General features: G+C 35.4%; 1 protein-coding gene across 1 annotated transcript in view; it reads right to left on the bottom strand.

Annotated features, from left to right (window-relative positions):
• The window catches only part of LOC115216181 (PDF receptor-like), a 284,070-nt gene that overhangs the window by 30,699 nt on the left and 238,090 nt on the right, over positions 1-15,281 (bottom strand). The window contains exon 7 of the mRNA XM_036506491.1: positions 13,578-13,734. Within this exon, the coding sequence (XP_036362384.1) occupies positions 13,578-13,734 (157 nt within the window). The remainder of the gene's footprint in view (positions 1-13,577; positions 13,735-15,281) is intronic.

Raw genomic sequence — 15,281 nt, 5'->3', positions numbered from 1 at the left:
ATTCGTGGCTCTCAGAATCAAAAAGGCGTACATTTTCAATATGAACGATAAGCACAGCCATATATGTTTGAGCGACATAGTTTATGACACTGTATGATTCAAATGCAGTCACTAGCGGCATGGGGCTGCACAAAGATTTTTGCTGTATCACACAGACTTTTGCCGTGTTTTCGGTTCATCTCAACTTATCTGTAAATGGTAGAAATGCGAATGTGTGTGTGTGTGTGTGTTTGCTGTGAATGCACGTGTTGTGTATGTCTGCGTTGCAGATATATATTTACCTTTTTATCTTTATATCTGACCCAGTCGGTCATTGTACTTGATTCAGCCATGCTGGGGCATCGCCCTGAAGAATTTCTTGAAGAATCGACCCACGTGCTTATTTTTTGTTTAAGTGTATATGTGTCTTTTGTCGGTTCGCTAAGTTACGGGGACGTAAACACATCAACACTGATTGTGAAGCGGTTGTGGAGGAAGAAGATTGACGGCAAAGACACACACACACACACACACACACACACACACACAACACACACACACACACCACACACACACACACACACACACAGATATATATTACTTTTTTAAGGTTATCTTTACGGATGTCCTACAGAAATTATAGCCACCACTGAATTTTATAACAATGTTTCGAATACGAGACGTCCGATGGAAATAAGAAATGAGATCGGAGATGAAAAACGGGTAATGGGCATATATACCCACACACACACGCACATACATATATATATTATTATATATACATACATGTATATATATACACATATACATGCATCCATACATAATATATGTATATATATATATTTATATATGTACACATATATATATATATATATATATTATATATATATATATATATATATATGCGACGGGCTTGTTTCAGTTTCCGTCTATCAAATCCACTCACAAGGCTTTGGTCGATCCGAGGCTACAGTAGAAGACACTTACTCAAGTGGAAACGCAATGGGACTTCTTATCTCATACTTACGTGTGTACATGTGAGCGTGTGTGCGAGCATGCATGTGTGTATATATATGTACATTTATGTACATTTGTGTTACGCCGGGGTTGACGTAATTGTCGTCCGTTACGACATAAAGAATAGAAATAACTGACAAAGCCGTAGGATCGATATATTTGATTTAAGAATTCGCTGGTGCTCTAGATGGGCCATCTTCAATTACTGGTACAAGTTTAAATGAAAGAATATTGCGCTATTGAAATAGCAGGTGTTCCTATTGATACGACTTCTTTCCTAATATTCTTTATATTTGTTAAAAGAGCTTGGGAAAGAAGATGCATGTTTGAAAATTTCTCTATCGTTGTTGCATGATTGGTTTGAATGCTTGCATTGTAATGGCGTGTAAAATGTTCATTAATTTGTGACGTATTCCATTGCATTGTTTCTTGTCAATAGCTTTAGCAAATCATTTCATTACCAACAATGTTAGTTAGAAAAATATTCATTTAATTGATGATCAAGTTCCGATTTAAATTTTTTGCGGGGATTGTGTCGATCAATAAAAGCATTGAAATGTTTTCTTCTCCGCAAATATCCACACGTCATATTTTGTCTGCGCAAAGAAATTATAATTAACACGAGTGTTTAAAGTGGCAAGACGGATTCATGATGCATTGTCTTCGAAGAAATTTTTTTTTCTTTGATACTACAAAGCAAACGAAATGCATATAACTATGACAAAATTGCATCACAAGACACGTGATTTAGTAGGTTGTTAATGTCAGAGTTAATGACAGTTTCATTCAGCTCCAAGAGCAAACACTTTGCTTTTCACACTTCATTATCATATGGCGAAATGGCAACAGGCTGTTTATGACGAACATGGGTATAAATGGAATTGCATTGAGTTCAAAGAATACTTCATTAAAATGACATTTATTTCAACACATCTTCGTGTAGTCAGTGCTAAACACTCTAGTCTTGGAATCAGATATGCAACATTTCGAACATTGAATTATATTCCTCCATCGAATATAATTAGCTATTGTAAGCATAGATTGAAATAATGATTGAATTGTGTCACTTCCTAGTCAACGTATCGTTGGGTACATAACTTACATTCGATTTCTACTTCTATGTTTCATTCGTTATACATTCCTTCTTCATATATTGAAGACGATCACATTATCAGCTTTACTCTGTGCGGGTCGTGAGGTGACTTATTATTCCAATATTACCATGAAATCCTTGACTACAGTGGGGTAACTTAGCAGAATGAAAGTGTGGTAGGATTCTTGCTTCCCATAAAACTCTCTTCTCTTTAGCATCTCTAATCATTTCTGTGAGTGCTGTACTCCAAAACAGACGACACTATGCTACAGCAAGCGATCTTGAGCAACATATTCACAAACAGACTGTTCTAAGTTACACTTTTTAAAGGTTGTTTTGAGAGTATTTCTGTATCCCACCTTTGCTCGTCCATGTGAGCGAGAGCTAACTGCTAGTCACGACAGAAAATTTGCGTAACGAAGCAGGAGTCGGACTTGCGCGCTAGAAATTCTTTTCAACAGGACTGAAATTCGTATGGTTGTGTGGATGTTTTCCTGTTTAATTCTTCGAATTCTTCTTATAAAGCAAGATTTGGTTTCAAACAATGAAATAAAAATTCCTCTTTGGAATATTTCGACAACATTTGTTAAGGGAATGCTTAGAGAATGGAAGAAATCGCTTGTATAAATTCACTATTTTTTATACTAACTCGAAACAAATGAATATGTATTCGTCTGTTTTTCTGTCCCAGAGCAAATGCTTTATTTACATATAACTGTCCCTTAAATCTGAGTAACATAAGCGAATCCGACAATAACTACAAGAAAAAATGTAAATTTATAATCTGAATGGAGAATTTATAGGTTACGTAGTATTTGTCCATAAACGTGCCTTTATGACTTATTCTAAATGAAACGTTATCGCTTAACGTGTACAACAGTACAGTAACACACTTTCATGTTGCGTCCAAAACAAATACCTAAGGACTGCTTTGTTTATATTTGATGGAAGCTTCAATGGGAATATTCTAGCAATAACTTTTTTGCTGGAAAGAATAAATATACTGAACGTCATATTTTCATATTTATTTCCAGACAATCTTTCCAACGGAGAACATTATTATATTGTTTTAGCAAAAGTAGCTTGCAGCAGGAATAGGGAAATACATTCGTAGTTTTAAATGCGTGAATAGATGAATGCACACAGTGCTGCACATAAACATGCATGCATGCATGCATACATATATCTTTTTACTTGTTTCAATCATTAGTCTGCGATCATGCTGGAGCATCGCCCTCAAGGTATTTTAGTCGAATAAATCGAACTCAGTTGTTGTGCTTTTAAAGCTGGATACGTATTTTATCAGTTCTTTCTTTTGATGGACCGTTAACTTAGAGGAACGTAAACAAACCAGCACCGGTTGTTAAGCGATGGCGGAAACATACACACACACGCTCTTTCTTTCTTTCTTTCTTTCTTTCTCTTTTGTCCTTCTTACACCCCCCACACGCGCTCACACAAACCCATCAACCAACACACACGCACATATACTCATACATACACGAACATACACTCATACACACACATATATATACACCAAATCCATTCCAGGCTCGGAGCTATACTAATAACACTTGCCCAAAGAGCTACGCAGTGGGAGTGATCCAGGAACCATGTGGTCGGAGAGCAAACTTCTTATCTCATAGCCACGCCTGTGTGATATGTGTGTGTGTGTGTGTGTGCGTGCGTGTGCGTGTGTGTGTATAATACAGATATTTGATACTTGATGTCCTAAACTCCATATAACATACACATGTTTCGGTAAATCAACTTAAAAAAATTACACAATTCTTTGGTGTGTTTAATAAGTCGGTGACATATTCGGTGGTAAGTTATATTCAAATTTTACAAAAGTTACAAAGAACTATAAATAATATAATAAAAGTATGAATTCTGTATTTCGTAGAAACTTAATCTTATCACGTTGCAAAAATTGTATGTTATTATCATAACATAGTATTACATTACTCCATTTAGGAATTGGTTTCAAACGTATTATTATCTTGAACACGTTTTCCTATAATATTTCAAGTGATATTTTGAAGAGGATAATTTTCAATTTTAAATATAAACTTTTGGTAACAACTTGTATTTGTATCTGTATTGAAAACCAGAGCTCCCCATGCTCACCATTTAAGGAAATGTTTCGATTTGTGGAAGAATACGAGAAATAGAGTTTTTCAGAGAGCAAAGTAATAAAGTTTAATGAAAAAAAAAACCCCCAAAAAACCCCGATTTTCTAGCATATTTCGGTTATGATAACATCATTGCTAAAAAGGGATTTGGGAAAAAAACTTAACAGTATTAGTTGTACTTAATGATATATATTATAATATTAACAACAACATATACATACGCATATAAATGAGAACGTAATGGTAGAAAAATTGCTTGAAACTTGTTAAAACCTATGAAGAAGAGGCTAAACTTAGGTGGTGGAATAAATAGAATAACTCTGTATTACATTAATGAAAGAAAATAACTGTGTGCAAAAATATTCCCCACTTAGTGTGAAGTTTAAATAAATAAATAAATGATTTAAAATGGCGAATATATGATTTTTTTCAAAGAGGAGTATCAGAATAAACGGAGGGAATAATTTCTGCAATGAAGGGATTCCAAAGTACACGCATGTATATGCAAAACATATGGCCCTGGGTATGCACATACATACACATATGAATAAACTCACACACACACACTCATACAAACACATAGACACACACATGTATATATATATATATATATACATATATATATATATATATATATATATATATATATATATATATATATATATATATATAATATATATATATATATATCTATATATATATATATATATATATACAAATATACATGTATATCTTATATATACATATGAGTATATATGTATAAATATAAATGTAATGTCTATAAATACATACAACCACATACACGCAAATATGCCAAATGCACACACATACGCACACGCACACACACAAACACACACAAACACTCACATAAAATATTATTATCATCGTTCTTTACATTCACAAATAGATCCACTGTTACCATCATAGCTATTTCTTTCGGAGCTGAGAGGCGGTTTCTGAAAGATTTCAATATAAGATAGAAGAAAAATCTCAAGGAGCAAGACTGACAGGTGTGATTGCTAAAAGCAACATGCAAATCTCTTTAAGGCTTTCATAATAACACCTTAATGATAACATATGCATCACCTGTGTAATATACAAACAAATACACATATTCACATCCATGTATTTCTGTGTAGATGTCATAAATATAGATATATTTAGATAATCAAAATCCGCAACAGGTTATCAAGTAGTGATGCAGTACGACCGTTTCAATCGGCGTAAATTAACTGAACAATGCAATCATTAAATCGATTTAAATGCAGTGCCATCTTCAGCTGCACAAAATATATGAAATTTTTTTTATAAGTTGGACACATTAATAGGATTTTTCTTAAATATTTTAAAAGAGTATGAAGATGGAAGAAATTCATGTTGTCGCTACTGTAGCAAAGTGGCTAAGAATAGAATACAGTTTCTTAGAATCGCATGGAGCGTACTGGTGTCATAGGGCCGTAAGGATTGTAATTCATTTCTAATTTATTTATCTTTTTATCACCTATAAATCTGAGGCTAGAAGATTGATATATATATACTACCACCAATGCTGCTGCTGCTGCTACTATTACTGCTGCTGCTGCTGCTGCTACTACTACTACTACTACTACTACTACTACTACTACTACTACTACTAGTACTACTACTAGTGCATACCATCTAAGTGACGGTGTGGTATAAATATACGAAGTCCAGCATAACCATCATGTTTCATAAGGATACACCAGGCACATTCATCACAACCATATGTGCACGACATAGTGAAATCATATCGAGATAAACAGCGCATGGCCTTACAGGTGGGGCCCAGTTAGAAATATCTTCAGGTAGCCCCCACCCAGTTCAAAATGTCCCGAAATAATTGTTGTTTAAGGATTTTGAACGAAACATCCATGTTTCCAGAGGTGAATTATTAAAATCCCAAAGAATTCCTCTCAGCACATGGCTATGATTCTTCCCCACTACTTCTACTCGTGATCAGAGATGCACATATCGTCAGCCACTAAGGGGCATGCTCAACTGGTTAAGGTCAAACAACTGACAAGCTAATCTGTGGTATTGAGCAGAATATTTGCTGTAGCCCATCTTTTATAACAAGACAAAACAACGTACATGATAACAGTTTCAATCAGTTAAGATCAGAAGAAGCCATGAGAGCCACTGCCTGGTACTGAATCAGGGCATCTATTATTATTATCTCCGCCTTAGCGAAGGCGGAGGTATCGTTTGTAGTCGTGTTTATTTGTTTGTCCGTGGACAAGTTGTCTCAAGCACTACTGGATGGATTTGGATGAAACTTTCAGGATGATTAGTCTCGTGACTGACACGAACCGATTAGATTTTGGGATCGATCTGGTACCGGATAAGGAATCGGGATTATTTTTCCTGTTTTTTATTTAATTTTTGAGAGCGGTCGGGTTAATTTTTAGTGTTCTCGTTTGTGAGAGCAGTCGAGATTATTTCAGATATTGCCATTTAAAAAACCATCTCCGGCTAATCGTTGAGGGGATGTTGGTGTTGCCTCGGCGGAGGTTTCCGCCCTCTGAGTGCTCTTTTTATTATTATATTATTATTATTATTATTATTATTATTATTATTATTATTATTATTATTATTATTGTTGTTGTTGTTGTTGTTCTTTTTCTTCTACTTCTTCTTCTTCTTCTTCTTCTTCTTCTTCTTCTTCTTCTTCCTCTTCTTCTTCTTCTTCTTCTTCTCTTCTTCTTCTTCTTCTTCTTCTTCTTATTATTATTATTATTACTATTATTATTATTATTATTATTCTATGTTTGACTTTTGCTTTATGTTTGTACAAGTTGGCTCCAAGTCTCACCCAGAGACCTCAAGAGACAACAGGTTGGAAGTTCACGTTGTTGTTATGCCTAGTGTGCCATATATTTGGGGTTTTTTTGTGTTGTACTAGTGAATGTCTAATAAATAAATTTAAAAAAAAAAGTTTGTTTTAAACCTTGAGATTCCATAGAGAGTATTTTGTGTAGGATATGAGCAGTTCCCATGAGCACTATCTTTTGAATTTCTGCCATTTTGGTGTTTCCTGGTATCTATTATTATTATTATTATTATTATTATTATTATTTTTTTTCTTCTTTCAAATTTGCTTCCATTTCTTGCCGAGTGTCTTCCCGACAAAGAAACTCATAGTATACATTGGTAGGCCATTAAACCAAACTCAATAGTTCGTTCACTTTAAAAAAAAAATTTTTAAGTTAAATTAAAATACATGAGCAGCAACAGTTCTCACATCGACAATGCTCTTCTCAATACGTGTGATGTACCAGTTAAGACAATCTTTTGCACTTCTTGCAGGGATGGTAAGCCAGGGATCATTCTCATATAATTTTCGGTTCCCTTCTTGATCATTCCTAGTGCTCCTACGATCACTGGTATTGTAACCGCCTTGAGATGCCACATTTTCTCAATTTCAATGAGTAGGTCTTTATATTTTCTGAGCTTGTCAAACTCTTTCGTTGAGATATTATGATCACAGGGGATGCTCATGTCGATCAATAAGCAAACTTTATTGTTTTGGTCTTTCACAACAATATCTGGTTTATTGGCCTTGATGGTTCGGTCTGTATGTACTGGAAAGTCCCACAGAATGGTTACATTTTCTCCTTCAGTTACAGCCTCAGGGTGGTGATTATACCACTTGTCGGCAGTTTTGATATTGTAATGGCGACTTATTAGCCAGTGGAGATATTGGCCAACTCTGTCATGTCTTAATTTATACTCCACTGGTGCTAAGACCTTACATCCAGAGATTAGGTGGTCCACTGTTTCAATCATGTCGTTGCAGAATCGGCATTTTGGGTCTGCTCCATTTTTCATCACATTGGCCTGGTAGTTCCGGGTTAATAGGCTTTGATCTTGAGCAGCCAGGATGAAACCTTCGCTCTCTGCTTTTAGCCCTAAGCTCCGTAGCCACTGATGGGTTTGCTTCTGGTCAACATCAGCTTGTTTGCTGCTGGTCACATATTTGCCGTGCAGAGTTTTCTCCTCCCACCTATCAGCCAATTGCTCGTGCGCTTTCTTCATTGCCATCATTTTCACCTTCTTTGCAACAATAGTTGCCGTACTTCCCTCGGGTTGTTCAGTTTGGGTATCCTGCACGAGATCAATAGCAAATTTTTTGCTTTCCTTTATGATAGAATGAAGCTTCTTTCGTCTCTCGTGATTTTCCACGAGCTTTAGCATCCAGTCATTCGATATTTCGAGATATTTGGCCAGTCCAATTGTGGTTGTTTTGTAAGCTAGTTCAAATTGGATCAGGCCTCGACCTCCTTGGGCTCTGGGAAGGTAAAGCGATCTACGTCTGCCTTTGGGTGGTGCATCCTATTACAACTGAGCAGCTTGCGTATTTTTCTATCTATATTCTTTACTTCACTCATATTCCAGTTCAACACATTGTAGCTATAAGTAACAACTGGAACTGCTAAGGAATTTATAGCTAACACCTTGTTACGTGCATTTAGTTCAGATTTCAGGACTGCACGAACTCTCCTATAACATTCCTTCCTGATTTTCTCTTTCATGCTTGCATGCTGAATACCAGAGCCTTCATTTATCCCTAAATATTTGTATGTTTGTTCTTGCTCAAGCTCTCTTATGAATGTGTCAACATCTAACACGACTGAATTTGTGGTCTTCACTTTCCCTTTCTGGAAAGTGGCCTTGGCACACTTCTCAAGTCCAAATTATTATTATTATTATTATTATTATTATTATTATTATTATTATTATTATTATTATACAGTTATTACTGGTACTAATATAGCAGTCTGTATAGGTGTACGTTTGTAGCTTCAGAGAGGTTTCAATATCATTAACCTCCACAAGGCTGCAAGTTGGCAGAAACGTTAGCACACCATGCAAAATGCTTAGCGGTATTTCCTCTGTCTTCATGTTCTGAGTTCAAATTCTGCCGAGGTCGATTTTGCCTTACATCCTTTCGGGGTAGATAAATTAAGTACCTGTTGAGTACTGGAGTCGATCTAATCGACTGGCCCTCTTCCTCCAAAATGCCGGCCTTGTGTCTAGAGTAGAAATGAATATCATTAACCTCCACGAGAACCATCAGAAGAACCTAATAAAAGCGTCCAATAATTTGGAGCTAAAAGTTGCCGTCAGTACTTACAAACATTTAACCTTTTAGCTGCAACTATCAGCCAAAACCAGCGTAAATTTCCTACTGCACATTATATGAATAACAACTGAATATTATATGTAGACAAACGATTCAAAACACCCAGTGAGTCTCCTTAGAAATCTACCAAATAATTCGAACCAGTGAAATTCCATAATCTCGAATGATCCATTTGATAGCGTAGCTAGGATACTCCACCGTGCATTGAGACTTTTTAAATCCAATAAGTATACAGAGCTGACTTTTAAGGCATGAGATAGTTAGACCTTGGCCTATAGTCCTCAGTTTTTACTCTCGATAAATATAATGACACTGATAGAAAAGAATGATCCGAAATATTTTTGATGGATTTTATTACACTGATAAATAAATAACGTGGCATAATCCTTGATGTATTTTTTGATAAATGTAGTCAAGGATATGGGAACACTTTTCAGTTTGGTCAGAATTTTCCTACTTGACATAAGTACAGAAAAATCTATACCAATTCCTCCACAATTGTGAACCTCTAAAATTCAGAAAGGACTAAATCTAGAATCAAAACGTTTAATCACAGAAACAAAGTTCTCATTCTCCAAGTGGATATACTGTCATCAGAAGCGACCTATATATTCAGCCATTGTTACATCAAATATCAAGTAAAATCCAATTTATCTTATACGTTTGACGCTGAGCCAACTTACGGGGCCGACTTCAACATAACTAACCATACATTGAGAACATCTCCAAAAATAAAGGTTACAAAAATTCTACAGATACGTTTTTGCAAATAGTAATAGGTTGTATGTCATTATCTATAAATTTCTATAGCTCTTACGTACACGAAATTCAATACTTTTTGTATTCTTTACACCTTGGCACAGCTACAGAATTTAAAAAAAACATTCAAAATTATTAAATCATGGCACAGATTAAAAGTTTTCAAATTCTCACTCGGAAAGAAAGTTCCTATAAAAAGTGCAGCCATCCAACTGGACTCAACATATGATTCTAGTAGCATTTATTACACAGGTATTCCTATCATTATACTTTCATACTCCTATGCATTTCATTTTAATATCATTTTAAAGTTTCTTTTACTATTTCCTTCTAGTTTCTTTTATACTAGTATTCTATGCTTAGTAAATTAAATAAAGAATTACAGGAACCACGTTTCGTTAATGAATCAATAAGTTTACATAAATATCACAGAGAGCAAAAGGTTTATTGGATTTACAGTTCTTTTACATTTCCTTTCATATGTATTTTCTATTTTCTTTTGTATTCACTGAACACTTGAGAGAAAAGAATGCGTAGACTTATTTAACTAGCAACCTTTATTTATAAATATACAGAGCAATTGAAAGTTCGTAGCTATATTTGATATGCAATTATATCAATACGTACTTCTCGACAATAGGGATAATTGACGTAGTTACAGATCTGAGACACACTCGCATATAAACCAGCCACCACACACACACACACTCATAAACGCGCACACAAACACGAATTTCTCTCTCTCTCTCTCTTTCTCTCTCTCTATATATGTATATATATATACATATCTATCTATCTGTCAGTCTATCTATCTATCTCTATCTATCTATCTATCTATCTATCTATCTATCTATCTATCTATCTATCTATCTATCTATCTACCGTCTATCTGTCTGTCTGTCAGTCTGTCTATCTGTCTCTCTCTCTCTATCTATCTATCTATCTATCTATCTATCTATCTATCTATCTATCTATCTATCTATCTATCTATCTATCTGTCTGTCTATTTATTTGTCCATCTTTCTATGCATTTATCTATATAACATAATTAAAATAAATAGAACAATGCACAAGCGGATTCATATATATTATACACATCAAATGAACATACGGAAGGAAAAATATAGGCTGTCAATCGAAAACCAAGACAAAATCTTAACAAAAGCCTAACAGCTCACACAGGAACGCTTGGCTGAAACGGAGGGCAAATTGTGCTAAACATCTTTCTGATTTTAAAATTCAACCTTGACAAATATTATCTAAAGAGACATCGTATGAGAAACTATTACTTGTAACATAATTTAATGAATATCCAACAAGTCGTAGGAGACATAACTTCTTATACATCCGAAGTCACGCATATGTATCATGTTGTCGATATGTATGTATAACATATGCATGTATGAATGTATGTATGTATATATGTGTGTATGTATGTATAGTTCAATAGGTACCATGTATGAACTCCCGCCTCCTGAGGCATATCGTAAATTCTGTCGATTGGAGTAGAAAAATTGTGTTGTGCAGATTGACGAATGAGAGATATCGGCGGTTAGAGATGTCCGAAAAGTTGCTGAGGCCGTTAGAGAATTCAAACGCTGAATAAAGAACAACAGGGAATGCAGTTGGAGATGAAATGACATGGCCATTAAATGCAATAAGACAAGGATGTTGGAATTAAACAACGTTATTTATTGCTGACGGATAAATAGCGGAAATAAAAGACAGAAACGCTAATTATAGCCGCTCAGGAAGAAGCCATTAGAACGAATCTTTTTAGAGGAAGATCGACAAAACTCAGACAGCAAATATAGAATCTGTTAGGAAGGAGATGGAACTGTTAAACATTTATTGCATTATTTCAGTAAGCTAGCACGAAAAGAGTATAAACGCGGGCATGGGAGTGTAGTTAGCAGAGTGCTTTGATACGTTAGTCCAGCGTGTGGTTTCGAAATAACAAAGAAATGGTACGAACGCGATCGCGTGGATGTGATAGAGAACACGAATTACAGGATTCTATACGATTTCCCACAAAAGACCTGTCATACTATTCAAGCAAGAAGGATAGATATGATTATGGAGAACTAAATGAATAGATTAAGCTGATAATCTTAGTTATTCCTCATGATGATGGAGTCGATATCGAAGAAATTAAACACATTGAGAAATATCATGAGCAAGATTGCAACCGATTAAGACAACATTCATTCGTATGATAGTTCGCGCATAACGCCCAAGTAGCAGCTTAAGAGCATGAAATATATCGAAACTGAAACTGGAATTGATGGCCTACAGAAAAGTGCCCTTACGTATTCTGCAACAGTTCTTAAAGAAGATTCTTGAGATTTGAGGAACCTTGTCGTCACCAACCTGCAAGGTAATATTTCTGCTAAGCAAATTAACATATAATAGCTTTGGAATAACGATAATTATGATTTCAAATATTGGTACAAGGCCAGCAGTTTCAGGGGAACGGTTAACACCAGTGTGCGACTCGTACTTATTTTGTCCACCTCAAAAGGATAAAAGGTAAAGCTGACCTCGGTAGAATTCGAATACACAACAACGTTAGAAATGCCGCTAAGCAATTTTTCCGATGCGGTAACGATTCTCCCAGCTCGTCGCCTCAGTTAAAGGAATAAGATACGTGTAGTCATTTATATGTTTGTATATATATAATAGGGAGAATTCACAAAAAAAAAAAAAATAAAAGACGAAGACGGCTGCCGTAGACATCAAAAAGATGTATTAGTATAACGCTCGGGAAGTGAAAAAGTCTTTAGCGTTTCGAGCATAGACTCTTCCACAGAAAGGAACACAGAAAGAAACAAGGAGAGAAAATAACGAATGTGTAGTGGCTAGCGATCCATCATGGCGAATTTGTATACATACATACATACATACATACATACATACATACATACATACATACACACACACATACATACATACATACATACATATATACATACATACATATATATACATACATACATGTACATATACATATACATATATATATAATATATATATGTATATGTATATATATATATATATATATATATATAAATATGTATATATATACATACATATATATGTATATATATTATATATATATTTAATATATATATATGTATATGTAAATGCACCTGTATATAAAGAGAAGGAAAGCCAAAATAAAATGTGGAAGCGTGTGTGTGTGTGTGTGTGTTTGTGTATGTGAGAGAGAGATAGATAGGTAGATAGGCAGACAGACAAACATACAAACAGATAGATAGATAGAGAGAGAGAGAGAGAGAAGGAGAGCGAGAGAGAGAGAAGGAGAGCGAGAGAGAGAGAGAAGGAGAGCGAGAGAGAGAGAAGAGAGAGAGAGAGAGAGAGAGAGAGAGAGAGAGCTACTAATTTCAGACAGGTCGAATTATGTACTTACCCCAACCTAAAAGGTAATAGAGTTTGTAGTTTGGGTTGCCCGAAAATACGGACACGACGATCATGTTATGAAGATAAAATCCTTCGAGAAACATCCACATGAAGCATACTGTTTTCGTATATTCCAACAAACTGTACACTGTTTTGCACAGGGACGGCTGTAAACATAGGAAATAATACAAATGAAATGACAAATCATGACAAAATTCAAAACAAAACATAACAGCTTCATAGAAATACAACTATATGACATTAACATAAAAAAATCACTGCCGAAATCATTTTATAAAGTTGAAATATGTCTTTTGTCTTATACATGTTTCATTCTTAAAACTACGGCCATGCTGGAGCACCGCTTTCAAGGGTTTTAATCGAACAAATACAGTCGAACAGTGCTTTTCTATAGGCTTTTGTCGAACTGCTAAATCACGAAGACCTAGACAAAACAATCCCGGTCGCCAGCTGGCATGGAGTTGAGGAACAAACATTAAGACGTACGCATACATCTATGTCCCTCTCTTCCTCTCTTTCTGTCTCTCTTTCTACACACACACACATACACACACACACACAGACACATACACAGACACACACACACACACACATACACACACACACACACACACACACACACACACACACACATACACCTTCATCACATGAAACCGTTAATACCAACACATTTGTCATCCTTCCGCTTTTCTCTCTCTCACACACTCACGACTGACGGTTTCCGTCTCCAAAATTCAATTAAAAGGCTTTGTTTGGTCTGGGGCTATATTAAAATGTATCACCCAAAGTGCAGCGCAGTTGGACTGAACCTGAAACATCTGGTTGCAGAACGAGCTTCTTAAGGTTATACTCATGCTTGTACCGGAATAATTTTCTGAAATTACTGTTTTCATGTCTGTACGACCCCTTATAATAAACCAATTATCTTTACATATAACAGGAAGATATTCGTTTCTACTCTTGGCACAAGGCCTGAAATTTATGGGAAGTGGTCCAGTCGATTAGATCGACCCTAGTACGCAACTGGTACTTAATTTATCGAGCCCGAAAGAATGAAAGGCCAAGTTGACCTCGGCGGAATTTGAATTCAGAACGTAAAGACAGACGAAATACCGCTAAGTATTTCGTGCTAACGTTTCCGCCATCTCGCCGCTTTAGACGTTTCTAGGATCACGCTATTTATGAGTTTTCTCTTCCTACTCTTTAATGTTCAGCTAGTTTGAAGCAGATATTGCGACTATTTCTAACAGCTGCTGCTATAGAATATTGGCTCCCATGAAGAGACTATGTTTGGTACATTAGTAAACAAAATATGTAGAGACATCTTAAAGCTGGAAAGCTGATCAGAATGCATTCAAAGGAGTTAACATCGCTAAAAACAACCAAGAGCCAAGTACTGGCGTTCAACTCGATCACTGGATGTCACTCACGTATTTTCCTTACATATAATTTGTCTACCATCATGTAAATCGATAGAGGTCGCGTCTCTCTGAGACGTAACTTTCTTATGGTTTCAGCTCAGTATTTTAAGATTATGCAGCACTTTTCAATTATACAAGTGACCTTACACGGATTATGTATGAACATTAACGTTGGCTATAAATAATTAATCTTCTGATAGAGGAAATTGAAAATATTATGTCTCAGGAAAATGCCTTAACCCTTTTAATCTTCAGGATCCTATCGACTCTGA

The sequence above is a fragment of the Octopus sinensis genome, linkage group LG10 (genome assembly GCF_006345805.1).
Source record: "Octopus sinensis linkage group LG10, ASM634580v1, whole genome shotgun sequence".
Lineage (NCBI taxonomy): Eukaryota > Metazoa > Mollusca > Cephalopoda > Octopoda > Octopodidae > Octopus > Octopus sinensis.
The sequence above is the reverse complement of the archived record's forward strand: the minus strand, read 5'-3'. Positions and strand labels throughout refer to the sequence as shown.